The 22699-nt window shown below is 53.6% G+C and overlaps 7 protein-coding genes across 7 annotated transcripts; 3 read left to right on the top strand and 4 right to left on the bottom strand.

The window, feature by feature from the left end:
* Positions 1-903: 903 nt before the first annotated feature.
* Positions 904-2700, top strand: PG985_004116 (uncharacterized protein; the record flags this gene model as incomplete). The annotated part of the gene is made up of 1 exon (XM_066823885.1): positions 904-2700. One exon carries the CDS (start codon positions 904-906, stop codon positions 2698-2700), a length of 1797 nt encoding a protein of 598 aa, XP_066687045.1.
* A 364-nt stretch (positions 2701-3064) lies between these two features.
* Positions 3065-4339, bottom strand: PG985_004115 (uncharacterized protein; the record flags this gene model as incomplete). Its single annotated transcript, XM_066823884.1, has 1 exon — positions 3065-4339. The coding sequence occupies one exon, from the start codon at positions 4337-4339 to the stop codon at positions 3065-3067; it is 1275 nt and encodes a 424-aa protein (XP_066687044.1).
* A 785-nt stretch (positions 4340-5124) lies between these two features.
* Positions 5125-6181, bottom strand: PG985_004114 (uncharacterized protein; the record flags this gene model as incomplete). Its single annotated transcript, XM_066823883.1, has 2 exons — positions 5125-5886; positions 5954-6181. 2 exons carry the CDS (start codon positions 6179-6181, stop codon positions 5125-5127), a joined length of 990 nt encoding a protein of 329 aa, XP_066687043.1.
* A 539-nt stretch (positions 6182-6720) lies between these two features.
* PG985_004113 (uncharacterized protein) lies at positions 6721-8344 on the bottom strand (the record flags this gene model as incomplete). Its single annotated transcript, XM_066823882.1, has 2 exons — positions 6721-8265; positions 8321-8344. The coding sequence occupies 2 exons, from the start codon at positions 8342-8344 to the stop codon at positions 6721-6723; spliced, it is 1569 nt and encodes a 522-aa protein (XP_066687042.1).
* Positions 8345-9485: 1141 nt separating this feature from the next.
* On the top strand, positions 9486-14070 carry PG985_004112 (uncharacterized protein; the record flags this gene model as incomplete). Its single annotated transcript, XM_066823881.1, has 3 exons — positions 9486-9772; positions 10694-13275; positions 13331-14070. The coding sequence occupies 3 exons, from the start codon at positions 9486-9488 to the stop codon at positions 14068-14070; spliced, it is 3609 nt and encodes a 1202-aa protein (XP_066687041.1).
* A 1245-nt stretch (positions 14071-15315) lies between these two features.
* PG985_004111 (uncharacterized protein) lies at positions 15316-16920 on the bottom strand (the record flags this gene model as incomplete). Its single annotated transcript, XM_066823880.1, has 7 exons — positions 15316-15787; positions 15849-16080; positions 16137-16324; positions 16373-16415; positions 16476-16591; positions 16660-16732; positions 16797-16920. 7 exons carry the CDS (start codon positions 16918-16920, stop codon positions 15316-15318), a joined length of 1248 nt encoding a protein of 415 aa, XP_066687040.1.
* Positions 16921-19814: 2894 nt separating this feature from the next.
* PG985_004110 (myb-like DNA-binding domain-containing protein) lies at positions 19815-22151 on the top strand (the record flags this gene model as incomplete). Its single annotated transcript, XM_066823879.1, has 1 exon — positions 19815-22151. The coding sequence occupies one exon, from the start codon at positions 19815-19817 to the stop codon at positions 22149-22151; it is 2337 nt and encodes a 778-aa protein (XP_066687039.1).
* Between the last annotated feature and the right edge of the window lie 548 nt (positions 22152-22699).

The raw sequence follows: 22699 nt of genomic DNA, 5'->3' as shown, positions 1-22699 counted from the left end.
ACGTACATGAGACGGGGGTATTGCGATGGTGAGTTTCTGTCATCTTTGACCGCATTTCTGCCATCCGTGCTATCTCTTTCGTCAACTCCTTACTCCTTCCACTATAACCATACTCTTTTGCTATATGCGTCTCTGGTCGGTAGTGAACCCAGTCAGAACAAACCATATGAGTTCCATCTGACGTATGGTCACTTTTCGCATCTTTCGCTGCAAACCCCTATCACGATGCCATTTTCAGAACTACCAGGGCTCGGCGTTCGGCCGAGGGGCGCGAGGGGCGCATCGGACTTCTCGCATCCTCCGCATTCTCTTTAATTTGTAGATGAGAATACAATAACCTCGAGGTTATACTGTGAAGTTTCCTGACTTACCATAAACAATATTGGCCGCAGCAGATGACGCCCTTCCTGTTTGTGGAGGATAGGTCACTCACTCAGTGTAAGCCTTTTGTTTCGCAGGCGGCTTTATCTCGACATGTGCAGCTACATTGCCCCTTTGTTTTTGACACCGTGATACTATCTACCACTTTTAAGACTGTCGAAGCCTGTGAGAATGTAAGTGTGTGGTGTACTGTCCTTCCCCAAGCACTTCATACAAACGCCTTCCTGTTCGTGCAATGTGATGCGGCCGGTTGTCCTTTTTCTTGGTCTTAGATGTCTTTCAGCTAAGTACATATCGTTGTGTTGGTAATGTTCTAAGCTACAAATCTCCTGCCTTTTATAAGACTCCTTTCCCGGTCTGTCTGAGTAGGTACCTAATGTATATGAAGCCAGGTAGCGGCCTCCAGAGGGCTTCTACATCTTACACGTCTCTGGTGTCTCATTTCATGTGCTATGCCCGTCCTCATCCTGGCCATACTCACTGCCATTTACAAAAACTGCTATATCCTCAACTCAGTCTGCAATGCAACGTGAGAACGGCTTGATGCATCCCCATCATCAGAATCATGATGGGAGCATCGTGCGTCAGGTTGCGGGGCCTGGCATTCCAGTAATCCCAGCAAAGCGGCCCGACACGGAGATCGATGATGTTCAATTCATCTCTTCAAAACCCGTCAAGAGGCAGAAAGTCGAGCATCCCACAGCCAGCCCTGTAGCCAACACAGTACCGGTCCAGCCAGTTCAACCCCTACCACAACCTAACTCTCAGCCAGTGTCTCAGTCGGTTCCACGGATGGACTGTGATAACTCTCTTACCACACCGATCACGTCTGCCCCTATTGCTGGCAACGAAACGACCTGGCTGAACAGCGAAATCAACTACTCGCATGACAGACGTACCACTACGGGCATGGTTGGACTTCCCTCAGGCTTCTCGGACTGGGAGGCCATCTTCGGGTATCGTGGCTGCTCGCTCCCCGAGCTTGAGGGCTACAGTATGAGTGCAGTTCGCCATAAACCGGCCATCATAAGCTCCCCCGCTATCTCACCGAAGCATATACCCCAAACATTGGCTTCGGAACCCCTACAGCCAGAAGGGCCGCAGTGCAGTCAGACTGTTCAACCCAGCCCGGATCCCCCGTTAACGCCTATAACGAATGCAACTACCAGCCGCGAACCAATCAGGCCCCATGAAGCAGCTCTAATGAAAGCTCAACGGGAGGAGACTGCAGGTGCAGTTGAGAGCTGCTCAGAGAAGGTGGCTGAAAATACTCCAACTGCACCGCACCAGTCACCCCTTCCTTGCAACAACAGATCTGATCAACAGCAGCAACAGCAGATGCCTCTGCCAGGTGTAGAGCAGCATATCTCTATCCCTGACAGAGCATCTCAACCCCATGCCAGCAAACAACCATGCAAGGCCTGTATACAGATGCAACAGCGTGCGGCTTTTGCCAGGGCACAGGGCCTGCCCTTTGTGAACCCGAGCATGCCGCTCCACATGCTACCTCCGGGACCTTACCACTCGACTTTCAGTTCTCAGGGGCATCCTCATCTCATGCCAGCGATGCAGGCAGGTATGCTCCCGTATGGGCCCGGATCCAGTCCCATGATGATGCCAATGAATATGCACAGCTATACTGGTGCCGTGATGCCTTCATCCGTGCTATCTCAACAGCACGCTGCTCAAGCAATGCCCTTGAGACCAGCAGCACAGCAGCAGCAACAACATCAACTACCTACTGCACAAATATCCGGGCCAGGCCTTAACAACGCGACAAATATGGCGGCAGGCTCGGCTGCTAAACCTTCTGCTTCTGCAGCTACCACTTCCGTCGACACTGCCCTTACCGCCGCTACTCGACCGCCGGAGAGCCCCGCCAAGCAGCCACGACCGCCAGCCCCGGCCCCAATCCACCCCTCGCTCCAACAGCCGACCTACCGCAAGCCCTCGCCGAACCTGATCGTCGACGTGGCCGAGACGTGCCAGGAGAAGTTCCCTTTCGAGGCGGTCGCGCAGCGGCACGCCACCACGGTCGACAAGGTGGCCGACGTCTTCGCCGCCATCATCCAGGTGCCGCTGCTGCGGTGCCCCAAGGACCGGCGCCGCGCCGGACGGCTGGCGCACGAGCGCGTCAAGGAGTACAACAGGACCAAGCGGGAGCTTCAGGAGGCGGCGGTGGCGGCGGAAGCGGCAAAAGGACAAGGAGGTAATACTACTAGTAGTAGTTCTGCTTATGGGTTTGGCGAGCAGCAAGGTCGGATGGCGGTGGGACCTTTGGATATCGCAAATGCTTTGGGGCCGACCGGGGAGGAGTGAGGTTTACCTCCCGAGTCCAGTTACCCGGCGCTGGGACCGAGCTGTAAGAAGATTGTTCTTCGGGTATTTTAATCACAGCCGATATTCTTGTAGGTTAATGGGGTAACCGGACTGTTAACCATAAGACAGACATAGTGATTGTACAGATTTGGGTTTCTATTGATCTACAAGAAAATATTATCACTTACCCTTATTATCGACCCCTTTAGAGTAGCAAAACAGAAAACAGAAAACATTGCCTCTGTAAGGAAACCATCAAAGCTACTGTACACCCATTCCCATACGATATCTATAGACCGAAAAAAATAAGTGAACATGGTGAAGTATTGAAAAGAAGAAAAGAGAAAAGAAGAAGTATACAACCTCACCTCTGATGGTGCTGAGATGGTATGAACGGCTTCAGATCATATCTCTTCCCCGATCCCTGTACGGCTTGCGTCGAGAGTCTCTTGCTTCGATTCGGCCGCGGGTCTTCGGGCGTCCACTGCGAGTTCCTGAGTGAGTGGTCCGGAAAGTGGCCAGTCGTCGTCGTCGTCGTGCTGTAGTGCGGCTGCTCCGAAGAGATCCGCATCCAAATGTCCTCATCGTCGTCGTCCCTTTTGTCGTCGATATGGTACGGATCATCGCGGCCGTCGTCTTCATTCGGGGTAGCGAAAGAGAAGAATTCAGATTCGCCCAATACTTCCCGGCCCTTCTTCTTGCGCAGCTGAGGATGATGCTTGTGCGAGCGAGTAGATCGAGGGTCCGTGTCGGACGGCTGATCCTGGTCGCCGTACAAGGAGTCGTCAGAGAGGAGGTAGCCCGCGATTGAGGAGCCGTCGGCGGGGGACTCTTCATTTTTGTTGGTCCATGCATCCCATGGCCGTCTGTTGTCTCTCCAAACCCTCTGCTCATCTTCATATTCTGATTTATCATCGTAATCTGATTCATCATCATAATCCGATTCGTTATCCTTCTCTTCTTGTTCACGCCGCCTCTCTACCGCTTGTTTTCCACCCCCCTTCTCTGCCGCTTCTTGTTCGCGCCGCTTCTCTGCTTCTTCTTTTTTACGCTGCTTCTCTTCCGCTTCTTTTTTACGCCGTCTCTCCATCTCTTCTTCATATAGTTGCCGCTGCTCCTGGAAGAAGCTCTCATTGTCGCCCCATACGAGCCAACACCCGATCCACTTGGCCCTCAGTCCCCGATCATCTTCCACAGTCCAGCTCGGCGGATATACGGGTTCCGGTGCGGGGATGATGTTCCAATCAATCGAAACGACACGATCCTGCGTGGCTCGGTTCATCCTCATCAGCGAGGCCCTCAGTCGGGATGGGGCGAGCTGGTCGCCCTCCGCCAATCTTGCAGCGGCGTCATCTTTGAGGTCTTCGCATACCCAATGATTGCCCCAGATAGCATCCCACCGTTTTGCACGGGGCATGCAGGTAGCACAGCTGTCATCGATCGAGGCAACAGAGAGAGGCTTGTTGTCGTTACCACTGTGAAGCTTGGGGCAAGGCTCCCCTGGCGGCTCGGACATGATGCCATTATCGCCGGGCCCTTTCTGCGGCGGACTTGTGATCTCGTAGCGGCGGCAGTGGGAGGTGTAGCAAACGAGGGAGTGGCCGCATCGGGTCATGTGATAGATCGTCCCGGTACACATCTTGTGAGCGGCCCCTTTCGACCTTTCAACTATGCCTAAGGTCGGAGTTTGATGTTCGTTGCAAGAGGACAGGGGTTTCGAGGCTGGCCGCGTTCAGACTGTAGGTTCGGTTCGAACGGGATAAATGATGATAAGTGACAACAAAATCTCGAACAAGAAATAAGATGTATTCGTGAAGCTCTTCGTCTTCGGGGTTTTGCGACTAGAAACTCAGCCGCTGCGGCCGAGTGGCTGTTTGTTACATGATATAGAGGCTGGGATCTGACGATGATAATGCATTGTCGTCTTTCAAGGTGGTGGTGCTTCGGGATTCGCATTGTCTGATCAATAATATGTGTTTGTTGAAAGACAAGGGCGATGTCAAGATGGCCCAGAAATACGACTATTCATCAAAGAAATCTCTTGTTCCTTCACTGCGCTCTTTGACGTTCTTTCATTAGACAGCGGGTGTTCGTCGTTTGCCACCCGTTCTGTATTCTCCTTGGTTGAATCATGTACGAGGAAGTTTGAGTGAGTTCTGCCTCTGCTTCCCTCAGTCTAAACATGCCCCCCCTGATTTGTCTTGAACGGCCTCGGATACGGGGTTCGAAATACGTACATTACCAGCCACAACTGAGGCAGACCGGATGAAATAATAAATGGAACTACTGGCAACCGAAGTTCGAGCTGAAGCGCTGTCGTCCGAAGGTGTTAGGCAGCCCTAGGCTTACCGCTCCCGGAGTAAGTTATTTCGTGTATTGCAGGTTGAAGCTGAAATTATGCCCACCAACGCATTAGGGTCCGGCTCAGCTGTCCATCTGGTCAGCTCTTTCATCCAGACTCCTCATCAAGATATCCTCCTCAGTCAATGGAGCAGCAGCGGCGCTTCCGCCACCACCAGTGGTTCCATTCCCAATGGCCATGCCGCGCTTGCGCATCTCCGTCTCGACTCCTGCCCGCGTGATCATGTTGCCCTCACGCAGTTCCGCCGAGGCCTCTTCGCGCCCGGTCCGCACGGCGCCCTCGACGCTCCGCATGCCCACGACGAGGAACCCGAGCTCCTCGCGGTCGACGTCGAAGACCTCCCACCAGGCGCACTCGGGCATCTTGGCGTCCAGGTCCTTGGCCGCGTTGTAGATGGCCGCGACGGCGAGCGCCGACGGCTGGTGCGTCAGGTACAGCAGCTGCGGCGAGAGCAGCGCCGTGTTCAGGTACGCGACGACGCGCTGCGCCAGCCGGGCCGGGGGGCCAACGCCCAGGAAGTCCAGCGCCTTGAGGTAGGTGACGGCGAGGCCGTGCGGCAGCGCCACGTGGGTGTCGAAGGAGAGAGCGCAGAGTATCCGCGACTCGAGGGCCAGGACCCGGGCGTAGGCTTCGCTGTAGGCGGGCTCGGACAGGTAGTAGAGCGTCTTGTCGGGCTTGGCCGGCTGCTGCGACGGGGCCGAGGAGGGGCGGAAAAGCGGCGATAGAGGGGAGAGTAGGTACGCGTATACGTTGCAGAGGTCGCGAGGGGTTGCTGGGTGCGAACTGAGCTTTGCGACGAGAAAGAGCGACGCTGCTGAAATGTCCTAAGAGTTGTGACGTTAGTTAAAGCTGCCGCGTTGAAGTCGGGGGTGCATTATGAGCAGAACCTACACTGAACTCGTCGACAAAGGGCCAGGAGATTGTGACCCAATAGCGCGCGAGTACTACATTGGCTTGTGCCGTGACCGACTGCGGTAATCGCAGAAGCAGGCCCGCTGCTTGCGTGAGGCTTTGTGTCGCGAAGAATATGGTGTCTTGGAGGTCCTGGGGCAAGGCGTTGAGAGTTGAGCGGCCATACAGCTGCTCAACTGTCGCTAAAGAGTTGGTCATGTGTGACATGATCGAGATTGGCAAAATCGCAGACCACGGCGGATGCCAATTGTGAACCCCAGAGTGGTCGGTCGTCCGGCTAATCTACAAGCTGGACGATGATGCATTTAGGGATGATTGTTTGGGCAAAACTGGAGCTTGAAGCTCTAAGCTTGGGTCTTATTTGATAAGGGTCGATAAGCTATACGTAACGCCCGCCTCCTAATATCCATGTAAGTCAACTTCTTGAAAATGAACACGAGCCAGTCAGACTCACTTCATCACTATTTCTGATGAATTCCACTGTGTAATCTAGCTATTGTATATATACACCTGACTGCTCGAGGTGGGATAGCACTGTGACATTTGAATGTGGAAGCATTTATCCCACTTGGTTTACGAGCAACATAACAACGCCTGGAAACTTATGATGTCATAAAGGGGACCAACTGTATCTATGATATAGGCAATATGAATCTTATTTTTGGGGGGTTACTAGTCTGGCAAACTTGTTCACGGCTATGTGTTTTAGTAAGACTGGAATATCTGAATCTACTTGTCGGCTCTACTTAAGCCAAATTCATGGACTTCGCCGTGTCGTCCGTTGTCACCTCCGAACTCCCCTGGGCTCCGCCTGCCCGCCGAGCTTTTGCCCCGGCCTTGAGCTGATCCCACTTCTCTCTGTAACGGATGAGGTTTGCGCGCGCCTTGTTATAGTCCTTTTGCAACTCCTCATTCTGCGTTCTGTATAGGAGCAGTTGCTCTTCCAGCTCGAGATTTCTCTTTTTCAGCGAATCGTCACCTGACCCGAATCTGCTTGCCGAGGGTCCCGGGGGTGAGCCCGGACGCATGAGTCGCATGCTTTCGGCAAGTCGCATTCCAGAGTTCTGGGACATCAGTTCAAACGCGTGAAGCCGCTTGCTTTGCTGATCAAGAGCATCCTTCAAGCTTTTGTTCTCCAAGTAGAGCTCTTCCACAACGTTGGTCAATTCCCTCTCCGACGCCGTCTTTCCCGTCTTCCTTCTGAGGCCTGGCGAAGACGGTACCTGCGATTCTTTCGCGTCAACAAAGTCATCTTCGTCCAGTTCTTCAGTCACTCTCCCTAGCTCATGGGCCGAAGCACCCCGCCGCTTCTCCTTATCCGCGAATGTAAGAATGTTAGCATAAGAGACAGTATGTCCGCTAGTAGGCACAACGTAAAAGGAATCATTTGGGCCTTGGCCATCCCTCGCAATGGCTTTGAGTGCGGCCTTCGAGTAGAACTTGCCAAGGTCCGGCTCTGCCGCGGCAGAAGTAGGGAGCTTTGACCTGGATTTCTTTTGCACTGATGTCTCCGGTGCTTGAACTGGCTCCTCAATCATGTCTTCGCTAACAAGTGGAAGGCCCGCAAATGCCAAAGGGGCAGAGATTCTATTGATGATGCTGCCAAAGGCATTGTAGAATCGTGAGAACCCCTCGTCACTGGCTGTAGCCGGGGCCCCCGGGGTTCGAAGCGACTGAGTAGGTGGGGTGACCTTCCGATATTCGGAGCTATTCTGCCTAGAGAGCTTGTCGGGCCGTTCGGCATTCTCAAGCATATTCTGCATTTTGGATTTGGAGGCAGAATCGCTCCGGCGCGTGGAGGGTGCTACATTGCCTGGCGCTTCCGTATTGGAAATGCTTGGGCTGAGCGGCTGTGAGCGGTACCTGGAAGTCTTGATTCCCCGGGCAGATGCCAAGTTACTGGCGATAGTAGAGCCGAGCTCGCGTGAGGGATAACTCTTTTGTCTAGACAGCGTCGGCATAGGCTGCGACTGTTTCTCCCCAGGAGCGGTGTCCGTCTTGGAAGACTGTATCTCGCCATCTGCAGCTGCTGGGACCTCTTCTTTTTCATCCGTTCCCGTGGCGTTTTCTGCGGTGGCCTGAGAGACAGGGCGTTGTCGAGGAACTTTGAGAAGTTCGGATAGTCTTTGGTGGTGCTGTTCGAGTAGGTTCAGGGTCCTCAGCGCCTCGACGCTGGTTGTACTCTTGGCCGCATTGGCAAACTCGCCCGCGGCTCTCGTATGCTCATTGATGGCAACGGTAGAGTTGGAGGCGTGGGTGGCCTCGGCCGCAGCCTTGGCATGATCATGTGCCTAGACCCCGTAAGGTCATTATACGTCGTGACAATACGGGGATTGTGCGCCTCACCTTGATCAAAGGTGCTGCCTCCATGCTGATTGCGATCGGAAGAGCTTGGGCGTCATCAAGGTCAGTCGAGTCAGGTCACAGAACGTCGCATGTGTTGGGCCAACAGAGGTCGATTAATTCGTCGCGCGCGCTTTGTGGCGCGATTGCTGTAGCAGGATCGTGATTGGGATTGGGGAGAGGTTGGTTGGTTGTCGGTTGGAGGTTCCTATCAATCAAACCGTGGCAGTTTGTACATTCCTCAGTCATGGAGTGACGGGCCTGGGCTGCTACTTTCTTCTTAGGTAAGTTCGGCGGGGTTGGGGGCTGGGCCTTGGGGGCCTTGGGGCTCATGGGTGAGCTAAAGGCACGCTACATACGTGCATGTACTAGCTGTGCAGCTGGGGAATTAAGGCCACCATCCCCATCTGAGCAAGGAGGGAAATGTGGGAAGGCGAGATCTGAGCTGACTGAGGCGGACTCATTCGTCCGCCAACCTGCTTGGTGGCTGACTGTCTCTGTTACTATCTGGAGGTTACGTATGCTACTTGCAGTACCTACTCTCAATATGTCTCATGTCAGGTCAGCTATGTAACAAAGAATGATATCGATTGAATATAATGATCAGCTACACGCGGGTGATGATGCCGCCAGTATAATCGGGATGCTTATTCTAGGCATACGGGCCTGTTTGCAAGGGTGTCTGCCGTCTACCCGTTTGGAGATACGGCCGAATTTGGCGAATGATGACGGCTCGGTTATGCGTGAGTTTTTGTTGTCTCTTCAGATAGAAGTCCCTTTGCGGCCAGAAATCATAGCTTGGCCAAACACCATCATCGCCGTCCAATTCAGACCCATGAGGCCCAGCTCCCAACTTGCAATCTTCGCCCTGATGTGTCCGGATCGTTGAAGTATAGTATGCACTACACGGTCATCTCGCCAACCTGCAGGTCTCACCAGACACTACCATCGAAGCTAGGAGACGGTCCTCAATCATGACGACACGAAGTGCACCTCGGATTTGAGTGTCTTCTTTTGCGCAACGTCATACCGCTTTGTCCGCCCTCGTCAACGTCGTGCCCAGCTGTGACCCGAACCAATCTGTCGGGGCGAACAAGCACATCTGTCGCCGTACATCTTTTGCCTGGTTGTCCAGTCGAGTTTCGATCGCTGCCACGAACTTGCAAGCATGGACGTTATCAACAGCACCAGCCACAAGGTCGAGCAGAAGGTCGAAAAGTTCCTGCCCAAGAAACTCGCGGCCAGGCGTCGCTGGAAGCGAGAGAGTTTCGGCTCAGTCGCAAGTAACGAGGAACAACCCCGTGGTCGCAGCCCACAGAACCGTGAGCAACACGAGTACGCCGACGATGACCAACAAAGCAGCGACAGCCACGACACGGGCACGCCGTCGCAATCCAGGGACAATCTGGACGAAGGAGATGTTTTGGAGACACTGGACGAATACTCCCTTGACTCGTAAGTCTAAATTTATACACTTTTATTGCCCGTACCAAATCGTGGCAGGCATTGGACGGGAAGCTTGACGTTAGTTTCAAGTTGCTTTTGTTTCCCCTTACCAACTCCCCACGGGTTTTATATTACCTACTGTTACTTTGGCTATTATCAACGGCCCCAGGTTCAAGGGGCCTCGAGGCTTGTTCATTAGCCGCATCCATTGCAACAGCCACGCGGCCAGGAGAGCCAGTGGTCTTCTGCAGAGCGCCGGCCAGTGCTGAAAGGTGCCCGCCTAGAACTTCAAGAACCACCTTTTTCGTTGCTTAACCCCCCATATTTTCGACGATCTTGATACGAGTGTGTCGTCTGAAATATTACTGCCCGTACGTTGTAACCAAAGGAGCGCACGCATGTACACCACCCCCGGCTGCATTGCATGCATCTCTGCCAGAAGCCAAAAGCTACAGTGCTTAGCTAGAGCAGAGTTCCTTGTCGCGAAACTGAGTTACCTAGCCGTGGGTTCCATTCCATCTTTTCCAATCCATACCCCTAACTGCTAAGCCGGGCCCCTTACCGTGCAGGCTGCAGCAGCATCTCTGGGATCTCGGGGCTCTTTCCAGGCCTAGCCCTCCACTCCAGATGTTTGGTTGCGTCCCGTTTTCAAGCCTGCCCCCCTCCCATCGTCAGCTCGCAATTTAGCGTTTTTGGCACCACCCTAGCCGTCATTGAACACTTGCTCTGCCTCCTTCTTGTCCCATTTGTCACTGAGCATATATTGGCCAGGATATGCTGGACTGTCTTCTTTATTCTCCCAGCCGCTACCACTGAGCTCGTTACACAGCCTGATCACTTTTATCATTTCTCTTTGTATCCGAACCACCAGAGCTCCAGCCAAGGGGCAATTTCATTTTAAAGTCTGACTTGAGAGAGGACCCCTAGCAGATCACCAGCACGACCCACCGTCCCTTCGACGCACCCGTCCCAAATCGGGCACTTAACCACCTCGTCGCCTCTTATCCAAGCAAAACACGCACCCGAAGTGCAAAGCCTCGACACGCTGGCGACCGAAACGATTCCCGACGACGCCCTCTCCAGATCCGCCACATACTCAGTATCCGTTTCCTCAGACCACACCTCGTCTGCCGAGCCGATCCGCAAGCTCTCCGTCAGCCAGACCGGCCTGCAGCCTCCGCAGAGCCAGACCTCGAGACGGTCGAGGTCGCCTGCTGGAAGGATCAAGAACGTCTTCAGGAAGAGAACTTCGAGTGCTACTCCGAGTTTCGGCAGCCAACAGTCAGACAACACCGACAGGTCGGATCCAGCGAGTCTCGACCCCGGAGCTTCAGCGGAGTCCCTCCATGAGTTAAGCGTTGGACCATCCCCTCAAAAACCGCCACGACGCACGAGTAGAGGTTCAGACGCGTCTTTGGTCCGCCCCCGTACGCCTCCATCCGAGGAGCCAGCTGGGCCTGTTATAGTGAACACGCCTCCCACACCGCCGCTTGGAAGTGACCAGTCACGGCAGAGGACAAGGAGTCGGGCCGGTAGCATCGAGCGGCCTGCTACCTCTGGCAGCGTCCCGTATGCGGGTTTGTCAACGCATCGACGTATGAGATCTGGCTCTGGTACTAGTATTGGACCAAGCAAGCTCTCGAACTTCACGCTCGCCCCTCTCACGCCCACCCCCGAAAACGGCCCCCTTACACCCGGAGGAGGAGGATTCTTCTCGTCTATGCTTTCTGCTGCGCAGAACGCTGCCACCACGCTGAGTAGTACTGTGACCAACACCAACATTAGCATTGGAAATAACAGGCCGAAAACCCCTATCCCGGCTGAATCAAAAGAAGGAGACGGCGACACCACAGAAGTAGAGTCATCAGCCGATCAGACAAGAGAAATCAAGATGGGTGAGCCAGCTGTGAAAACCCTGGGTATGGGAGACCTGAGTCTCGACCAGCTCGGCATCCAGGAGCCCAGCAGCGGCGCTGCGCCTACTCCCCAGCCACCAAAGTTCCTGGAGCATCTGTCCGAGTCCCGAGGACGATCCGAGTCGGCTCCGGCAGAACGTGCCTCTCTTAGCTTGGAGGACCCAAATTCACGACCCCGGTCGCTCTACGAATCTGCGGTCATGAGCGACCGCAGCCCCCCAGGTTCTCTTTTCGAAGGGAAGTCAGGTGTGCAAAGAAGTAACAGCATCCGAAGTGCCGTGGGCCGACGGCGGAAGCGTGGCAGCACTGGCGCCACTGCTAACAGCACTGGAACCGCAACAACCATCGGAGCAGCTATTGCGGCCGCCAATGCCTCTGTTGCTCACCCACAAGCCGCCGGAAGCACGCCAAAGCTTACAGGTTTTGCCGTGGCCAGTAAGAAGCGTAATCGAGACTTTCACAACCTGTTCAAGAGTGTGCCCGATGACGACTATCTTATCGAGGATTACAGTTGTGCTATACAAAGGGAGATCCTCGCTCATGGTCGGTTGTACGTTTCGGAGGGACATCTATGCTTCAGCAGTAACATCTTCGGGTGGGTAACTACACTGGTTATGAGCTTCGACGAGATAGTATCTGTCGAGAAGAGGAGCACCGCTTTACTATTCAAAAATGGGTTGATGATCTCAACGTTGCACGCCAAGCATGTCTTCGCCAGCTTCACCAGCCGAGATTCCACGTATGACCTCATTGTGAACATTTGGAAGCTCGGCCACCCAGCTCTGAAGAGCTCATTGAACGGCGTGTCTATAGATGAGACCGGCGGTGACAAGACAGAGAAGGTCGACGACATGGATGCATCGGCATACCAGAGTGGCTCTGGCTCCGAGATTGCGGACGAAGAAGATGGTGGCAGTGATTCGGGCGAAGATGTTTATGACGAGGATGAGGAGGATGCGGACAATAACGAGATCACCCAACCGACGGAACCCAGTCCAACTGGTACCGACGCAGAAAAAACTGGTGGCCGTAAGGTCTCTGGCGCACTTGGGGCAAATGCGCCTTCCGCCAAAACGCAAGATGGGGCAGCAGCGGCAACTGGTGGCGACGATTTCCCAGGTCCCGCGACCCATGCTCCTACGGACTGCGGAGATTCTGCAGCGCACTACGAGCGACCCTTGGCCGATGAGATCATTGCAGCGCCTATGGGAAAGGTCTACAATCTTATTTTCGGTCCAGCCTCTGTGAAGTTCATGCAAAACTGGTTGACGGGCGCCGAACAGAAGTGCACCGATTTCCAGATGGAGGAACAGGTGGGCCTGACTCAAGACAACAAGAGCCGAGGGTACTCGTACATCAAGCCTCTGAACGCGTCTATTGGGCCGAGGCAGACAAAGTGTATCACGACCGAAACCCTCGAAAGTTTGGATCTGGAGAAGTCTGTCAACATTCTGTGTGTTACACAAAACCCAGACGTACCCAGCGGCAACGTGTTCAGTGTGAAAACCAAGTATTGCCTCAGTTGGGCAGAAAACAATGCTACGCGGATACAAGTTACTTGCACTATAGAGTGGACCGGAAAGAGTTGGCTGAAAGGTTAGTAGTGGCTCTTGTCCGTTATACCGGTGATAATGTGCTGACCAAAACCCAGGACCGATTGAAAAGGGTGCCAATGATGGCCAAATACAGTACTGTAAGGATTTGACAGCTGTGGTCCGAGCCGCTGTAACTACTCAGCCTCGTGCTGCTGCTGCCAACAACGGCCCAGGTGGCAAGGGTAAGAAGAAGGGCCGCAAGGGTAAACCGACCGAGGCTTCCAAGGAATCTCAAGGCGGCGTAAGCTCTTCAGCCGCAGCCAAGTCCCCGGATTGGGGCCTATTCGAGCCTCTTCGTGGCATTCTTGGCCCAATATTCGATATGTTAAAGCCCATCCTCACCGGCAATGTGGTGTACGGGCTTCTCGTGGGACTGCTGGTAGCATCCTGGTTCGGCTTCGGCTTCAACCCGCGACAGTCCGGCCCTGGCTACGGGCACGGGCTTGGATTTGCCAACCATGCGGAGCGGATAGTGGCGTACGAGGAGATTTGGCGCCGAGAGGAGAGCGACCTCTGGGACTGGCTCGAAGAGCGAGTTGGACTCCACCGGATGAACGAGGGCGCGATGCCGATCCGAAAGCGCGTAGTCGAGCCGCGCTCCGTCGAGGAGAAAATTCGTGAGGAGCGCATGAACGAGCGCGAGATTGAAGAGGCCATCCGCGTTACCGAGGAGAAGCTGCAGATGCTCAAGGATGTCCATGGCCGAAAGGGGTTGAATGGACGCTCAGCCGCTGCCAGCAGTGGATCGGCAGGGGAGAAGGCGGGCAAGCCTACACAGAAGCCCGCAGAGGTATAAACAAAACACAGAGCAAGTTGATTGATTAGGCGTATTCAAGGGGAGTAGGGAGTAGGGGAGACGGGTGGTGGAAATACGACGACCACGACAACGCAAGTGTTCCTTTTGCGTTGTCCAGAGGTCCTCAATTCAGCGAATACAAACTAGAGTTTACTTTGTAGTCTTTTTATATCTGTACATCAACTATTCTTGAAAATTTCCTCTTTGCATCGTGTCGGCGTTTTGATGCTATCAATCAGTGTTTGGGCCAGCTTATGACATTGCTTGCATGATTCGGGTCTTAATACGGCAAGTCTGCCTTCTGTAGCCCCTATTTCAAAGACCCCTGAAGCAGCTATCTCGCCATACAGGCCGGGTCCGGCTTGGAGTCGGATATGCACTACGTGCAATAAGACAACCTTAAAGGGCCAACGTCTGGTGTTGCTTCTTCTTTGCCAGACACGGTCGATTTGAAACAAATGTGCGCATGTGTATACTCAATATCTGTGTATACCGACCCCTCAGCGTTCTAGTGACACACTAAAGCGTCGGTCCCATGGACTTAGCGGCAATACTTAGGCACGACTACAATATCCAATTCGGCGTGACTTGCGGCAAAGCTTCGGTGAAAGTGAGTGATGAGAAAAACCAGTGGTGGTCTAGATTAGTGGCTTGTCGACAATGGTTCGTTATGTTGCAAATGTTGCTCGGCGAACTGGCTGAAGTTGCCCAAGTCCGATCTCAGGTAGACCGACTTACCTACTTAGCTAGCGCTCCCGCAACTCGCAAAACCTGCCTGTGGTTCGTGTAACTAGTAGGCACTACAATAGATAGTGCTTTAGTGCCAATAAGACCCTTTTATTCCAGCTACGGTAGGCGACACACAAGCATCTAGTCGTTCTTTTCATGCACTTACGGAGCCAGGGTTCACTTACACGAAATACCCTAATGACTCGCCAGAAGACGGCGCAAAGTCGGTGGTTTGCTCGTGATTTACGAGGAATGCCGGAGACTGCCGTAGGCTTAGACAGTCTATTGATACTAGCAATATCCTGAGTAGGTGGACTACATGGAGAAGAGTCCTGCATTTGAGTGATTCCCTTTCCATGTCCCAAGTGGCGAAACGAAAGGTTCTACGATGTGCTGGGGGTGGGATGCATACTGAGTCGGGCTGGTCTGAAAGAGAAATATACGAGGAAGTATTTTCATATCTATTGTCTGGTTCTGTGTGACCCTTAGCTATGTACATACCGTTCGGGCCATTTCTCAAACACGACTCCCTGCCTCGATGGTTGTAGTAATTCCGATCCTGGGTGGACTCCTGACCGAGTCCGAGTCGCTATCCATATCGAGGTATGCGCCCCTGCTCGGCGCACGTAGGTCGTCCATCCTCACGTCGGTATCGACGCCCTTGGACAGTTGGATGCTCGTGCTGCGCTGTTTGGCGGATGATTCGCGCCGGGTGTGCTGTAGGTTACGCTGCGAGGCCCCTCGATTGGCGTCCTCTCTCTTCCTCCGCAAGCAGCCGGGCACAAAAGTCCGGTACATCCTCTGCCGGAACGGGCGGGTCGTGCCGAAGACGACAAAGGCCAGCAGGCTGGCCGTCACGCCCGGCATGTTGAAGTACATCATCGATATGGCGCGCTCGGCGCTGAAATCGGGCGTGGTGGCCACGGCGTCGCGGTTGTTGTTCTGCTGGGCGGTGATTTGGAAGATGATGTTCGTGACTTCGAATATACTAGTCGTGGTGATACCTGGTCAGCGATTGCCCACTTCGAACAGGAGCTGGGCAAACTTACGCAAGGAAGACGAAGGCTATGGTGAACCGGATCAGTAGCCATCTGTCGTATATGCTTTGCAATGGAGGCCGGGCTCCGCCGCTACTAGGTTGATGTCCGTTCGAGGTGGTTCCGGTCGACGATGACTTCTTGCCGTATCCGTGGGACCAACTCAGGAGCATCCGCCGCGTATGAACATATCGGACGAGGATCATGATGAGCAATACACAACCTCCAGCGCAGCTGAGGGCGACTAGATTGCTTATTAGCTTTTGGTGGTGGGACAAAACGGAATTATAAAAAGCTTACACTCAATGTCAGCCAGGACGATAAAACCGACGAAGGAGGATTGAACAGCCGGGACTTGGAGCAGGCAAATCGTGAGAAGAGGGAGCACAACTGATATGACCTTGCCGGTAGCATTGACTTTTTTGAAGGTTTGTCTCCAGCGAAGCTTGTCGGCCCACCCATAAACGGACTGGGTGAGGGAGAATGCCCTGTTCTGTTAGTACACCTGAAGTACGGCGAGGACGGGAGTTTCTTACCAGAACAGGACAAATGTTGCCTCGACCGTGTAACAGTAGAATTCTGGCCGCACGTTAAACTCTGGGTAGGGGCGCGTGAGGGTGCATCACGGGAAGTGCTTACGGATATAGAAGAGAACCAAATCCATCCCAGTTGAGCCGTTTGCCAGGGTCAGCTGCGGATTCCCAACGTTTTCGCTCTTGTTCTTGAACTGGGCCGTGATTACATCTACCCAGAAGCTAATAGTGCGGTCAGCAATCATGCAATACTTGCTATTGACGTGGCTCTAGGGGGTGCAGGCTCTTACATGTAGTCGTGGAACTGTTGGATGATGCTACAAGTAGTCGACAGAAGAGTGAAATACGAGATACACGCAACATCTGCATACGCCCATTATTAGACCAGGAAATCGTGGTTTCACTGACACGAGAATACATCACTTACAGCTGAGTCCTTCTTCATGGACCAGGAGGAGCCACACCATGATGATGTTGCAGATCTCGCAGAGAAACGAATAGAACAGGACTCCTACGGCCGTGCCGACAGCGTCCGCCGGGAGTTGTGACATGTTGCTGGCGGTCCGTCGGTTGTTTGCTGGGGCGTGTCGGCGGCTAATGGGGAGGACGGGAAGACGCAGTAGACCTGACTGCAACTTCGATGCTCGAAGGAAGAGCAAGCATTCTCCTATGTTGTTTCTCTGCAGCCAAGCATTGGAAGGCGCGAACTCGTGGGTCAAGCTCACGTCAGTGTTGCAGCGGGCGGGCACAAACCTACATATGTATACTTTGTGGAATGATATGAAAAAACGCCCTCCCACGAGGTACAACACCGACCCGGAAGTTCGGTAGATTCCATTGCGACTGCGACCGAAAGATGAGACGATGTGTGGAGGAGGGCTACGGCAAGGCATAAGGTTGGACCAGGGATCGTCCTGGCAGGGAAGCGAACTATATTCCAACCGCCTAGCGAGATGTCCAAGCACACCGAAAATGGCCACTAGGTCATAAAGTAGAAGCACGTCCGAGATGTTAACCCGAGAGCAGAATAGCACCAGATGGTCCTGCAATTAATTAGCTACAGTGGTGTCCTACCGCCGCCTTCTACGATTCAGAAAATCGCAAGACTGTGAACGCGAAGACCGTCGGATGTCGCGGTCATCTGAACGTGATATGGGAGCTGAAGGGCCTCGCTTAGATAGAGTTTTTGCTAGTCATTGCAGGTTAGATCTGGGCTCGAGATTGGCTACTACCCGGCCCCGTTTGCAGATTTTCATTTAACCGCAGCATACATCGGACTATAAACGCAGATCAACCTGACTCTTGGGTCTGTCTAGACTTGGTTGGGTTATTTTGGAATGCCGCTGCGTTTAAGGTTTGCTATAGCCCAGCTGATGACGATGGTCGTGGACCGTCTTGTAACTCTGAGACGGGAGAAAAATTCGACGTGGCAGTGACGGGAAACTACCTGGGGAGGTTCAGGAAACTGTTGAGTACATAAACCCCTGAGCTGAAAGCTGACGGCTGACTGATGACTCCTGTCAATCGGTAATGCCAGAACCAACTGAAACAGTACTCGGTTCAGAACACGATTTCTAACAGCATACACGCCTTCGAAACCACCCCCGTAGCACCCCTAGCTCAGGACTGCGAAGATGAATTAAGAAGGTCTACCAAGTCGAAGAATCGATTTTACTAAGAATACGTATTTCCTTTATTCACAAATGTAACATTTGGACATTTCGGTACAGAGCTCCCCGTGTTTCGTTGAAAGGGGGGGTGCCGTGGAGGGCTAACAGGTTTCCTCGCCTCGAAGCTGACCTCGATCCCTCAATTTTCTTGATATCGTCGTCTTTTTGGCATGATCAGACCCGCACGGCACAAGTGCAAGCTGTTCACGTCCCCCCTTGAAACAGTTATCCACCACAGCCGCGGTTGCTAGTAGTAAGCAGTTAACAAGTTACCAAGTTACTTGGTGCATATTCCTGCCATTAGCTTAGGTAGACGCGACCAGGTGCTTAGGAGTTAAGCAGTGGTGGGTGTGGGGCCATGATCAGAGCAAGGGCAAAACGTGGAAGAGGACCTCGGGTTATGGAGCCGTGCCTGGTCTAGCCCAAGCTGGCGAAGACTGCAGGTATTGTAAACCTTTTCTTATTCCGGATCCGGGCTACAGTCCGGTTGACCAGTTCGACCGAAGGCGTGCACATATGTATACCCATAGAATAAGAAGGGGGGCTGGACAGAAACGGGCAAGGTTAGTCCATGCCGAGTTTTCTCGCCAGAAGTGGTGGTGTCAAGTACTAGGGCAGCAGCGTCTGTCGCCGAGGGGGGTCAAACCAAGCCGCCGGCTCTTAGATCTCCAAGCCGATATGAATCAGGGCCCGGCAGTCCTATCATAAGCCGACCCAAGATTCAACATCTTGTGGTATGGAGCTGGCATTCTGCCGAGGAATGAATGCCCACCACGGCGAAACATGATCGTAGTGGGGGACACGAGAAGTTTCTGGGGAGAAAACCGCCTTGTTCTTTCATGGCCAAACAGCCAAAATCCTTAATTTCACGTTTTACGGGCATACACTGACTGAGGATCGGTCCCAGCGAGACGTCGCTCGCCTTGTAGAACGGCCAGCCAGTCTTGTTTTCAAGAAGTCAGCATGGGATGTACCGGGGAGGAACGACTGCAGTGCGATAACTTCTCTCATGATGACTTGCAGGGACAGCTTGTGTGCCGCCACATATGACATGATAATCGGCTCCAAGGCATACAATAAGGGTTAGAATACAATACAAAACTAGGAAAAAGTAAATAGCTTGGCGGGAACTCCTGCCGTGTATGTATGTATGTACGTGTATTAATGCATGCTTGAATCCATGGCCCGCTGCGGGGACAATATCGGCAGTAGACCACAGCCAAGGTAGAAACGGAATAATTCCAGAGTCGCGGATTCCTCTCCGTAAGTTTATCACAATACTACTAGATGAGCACCACTTACAGGCAGACATGGTCTCTGCAGTTTACGCGCTACTCGCGCCACGCCGTGGAAGGTCATATTCAGGATGCATCAAAGCCTTCGACGCCGTTTTTGATCGACTGACCAAGGGGTCATACGGCAGCGGCTTGGATTCGGCCGGAAAAGAAACCCTTGTGAGCTCAACCCGACTGCCGACTGCCAACTCGCCGATGGGCATAAATCGTCGAAAGCCAAGCATACCTGAAGCCGTACCGTGTTAGTGACGACCCACCAAGGCTCTTATCGATAACAGACAGCTGCAGCCACATACAAGCCCCATCACAGCCACAAATTGATTGCTCAATGCAATGTGAGATGCTCGTAGGTAACTTTTGCGCTTCCAACCGCGATCTGACGACCAACTTTTGAGAGCAGGAAGTCGGCGCCACGCCGCGTTCTCCCATATCCTCCCACAACACCCGACTTTGTATTTTTCTCTACATATCCGAGACAAGATGCCAGTCGTCAAAGGTGGTGTTTGGACCAACGCCGAGGATGAAATCCTCAAGGCGTCGGTCTCCAAGTACGGTTTGAATCAATGGGCACGCGTTTCGTCCTTGCTGCAACGCAAAACAGCAAAACAGTGCAAGGCGAGATGGGGCGAGTGGCTGGATCCGAGCATCAAGAAGATCGAATGGAGCAAAGAGGAGGATGAGAAACTTCTGCATTTGGCCAAGTTGATGCCGACACAATGGCGAACCATTGCTCCCCTCGTCGGCCGCACCGCAAACCAGTGTCTCGAACGATACCAGAAGCTACTAGATGAAGCCGAATCCCGGGAATCAGGCTCCCTAGGATTGACTGGCCCGGACGGCGGCGAAACGCAGGCCCCTACTGCCGACGATGTTCGACGACTACGACCCGGAGAAGTCGACCCGAATCCTGAGAGCAAGCCTGCCAAACCAGACACCATCGACCTCGACGAAGATGAGAAGGAGATGCTGAGCGAGGCGCGAGCCCGTCTTGCCAATACCCAGGGTAAAAAGGCAAAGCGGAAAGAGCGTGAGCGCCAGCAGGAGGAATCGCGTCGCGTCGCTGCATTGCAGAAGCGCCGCGAGCTGAAGACAGCTGGCATAAACATTAAAGTCATTACGCGAAAGCCAGGCCAGATGGACTACAATGCCGACATTCCTTTCGAGAAGGCACCCTCTCGAGGTTTTTACGATACAAGCGAGGAACAGCACCTGAACGAGCGAGAACGTGCCCTCTTCAACCCCCAAAAGCAGCAGCTCGCCAACAAGCGCAAGGGAGAGCAGGACGAGGAGGGAGAGAGGAAGAAGCGCAAGAACGACAAAGAAGGCCCGTCGCAGTCTATGCAAGCGGCCTTGAAGGCCGGACAGCAGCAGAAGATTCGAGAGGCGGAGCAAAGCAGCAAGCGCCGGGCATTGAACCTGCCGGCACCTCAAGTCGGCGAGGGCGAGCTCGAGGAGATTGTCAAGATGGGAATGATGGGCGAACGTGCCAGCTCTATGGCCCAGTCCAGCGAGAATGACGCTACGAGAGGCCTTGTCAACACCTACTCAACCATTACCTCCCAAACCCCTATCCGGACACCCATGGCGCCTGCTCAGGAGGATCACATCGCGAATGAGATCCGGAACATTAAAGCTTTGACAAACAACCAATCGGCTCTCCTGGGTGGAGAGAACGCTGACTTGGAAGAGGGTTCCGGCTCAACTGGTTTTGAGAGCGCCACGCCTCGCAAGCAGGTAATGTCGACGCCTAACCCATTAGCTACACCTCTCAGAAGTGGTGCCGGTGGTGTCGGAGCCACCCCTGGGAGGGTTGGTCAGACCCCTCTCCGAACGCCACGTGACAACTTTGCGCTCAACGCCGGGAACGAAATGGCACTGGTCGGAGGGTCGGCCCGTGCACGAGAGATGGCAGTCAAGCGTCAACTGAAGCAAGGCCTCGCTTCCTTGCCGAAACCGAAGGAGTCGGACTGGGAGCTTGAAGCACCAGAGGACCAGATGGAGATTGTCGTTGCGGAGGAGTCAGTGGAGGACGCTGCCGTTCGCGATCGACGCGAACGTGAAATACGCGAGGCCCAGGAAGCACTGGAGCGTAAGCGGCGTACGCAGGTTTTGCAAAAAGAACTACCACGACCCGACTCGGTCGATTTCAATGCCTTGATGGAGGAGGCAAAAGCCATCGAAGACCCAGTGGAAGCCTTGATTGCTCGGGAGGCCGCCCTCTTACTTGCTAGCGACGCGGCCCGGTATCCCGTACCCGGTTCCAAGACCAAGGCTAGTCCCGTCAACTTAGCTCAGATTGATGATAACGCCTTGGCTGAGGCACGACTACAAATACTTCTTGAGGTTAAAGACCAGCCGGATCCGGAGGCAGTTGCCTCAGTGTTTGAGCGGGAGAATATCAATGCTTTGATGCTTGGGTTGGGCTGCTACGAGGAAGACGAGGAGGAGGCCCAGGCACAAACGATGAAAACAGCGTTTGACAATGTGCAGGATACGACGATAGAGATTGCTGAGAAATGCTCCAAGGTCGAGAAGAAACTCGGGCTTCATCTAGGTGGCTACCAGAACAGGGCAAAGGTACTCCGGCAGAAGATGGGCCAAGCCGCAGAAGAGCTGGAAAAGGCTCAGTTTGCGCTCAGTGGCTTCAACACATTGAACATCTCGGAAGAGATAGCCATCAAGAGCCGGTTAGAAGCTCTGCGCGAAGAGGTTGCCTACGTCAGTCGGAGAGAGCGAGAAGCCCAAGAACAATACAGGGAAGCAAAGGATGCGCTGGATGCAGTTGGTGGGGTGCATAGCGTTAACGGGTATCATTAAATGAGAACGAGGGCGCTTCATCTAGCATTGTACATTAATAGTAAGCAGGTTGCGGACAGCGAACTCGGAGCTGCCTAGGTACACCCAAAAGCGAGGGGGAACAACAGACAGACAGACACACTTATGTATACTTAGTTTATACACACACTTGACTTTTGAACATTTGCATCTTGCTTTCCGACCGAACAGCTGATCCGCCAGTCATGCACGCTGCACCTCTTCATTCCATGAGTAGTAGTTACTCTGGTTGGCTATGAATAAGCGAAGCGAAATGCAAACATTGAATCGCCAACACAAAGAGTCCCAGATCGAAGCTTGGCTACTCCGAAGCCGAGTGCCGCCCCGAAAAGCAGGCATTGGATCCACCCCGGCTGGTGGGTTGGTGGTCCTTTCCTTGTCGCTAGTAATCGTTTGATGGATAAACCACACTACCAATCTCCATCAACTGCGCCTTGAATGCTTTTTTCCTATACCGCACTATAGGCAGGAACCAAGGTCCGGAGCGCTGCGTTGAGCCACTGCCTGTCCCATCCGACCCACGCCTGCCT

This window comes from Apiospora marii (genome assembly GCF_038362585.1).
Source record: "Apiospora marii strain CBS 49790 chromosome Unknown utg000003l_segment0_segment0, whole genome shotgun sequence".
Taxonomy (NCBI): Eukaryota; Fungi; Ascomycota; class Sordariomycetes; order Amphisphaeriales; family Apiosporaceae; genus Apiospora; species Apiospora marii.
This window is presented reverse-complemented; position numbering and strand designations above follow the sequence as displayed.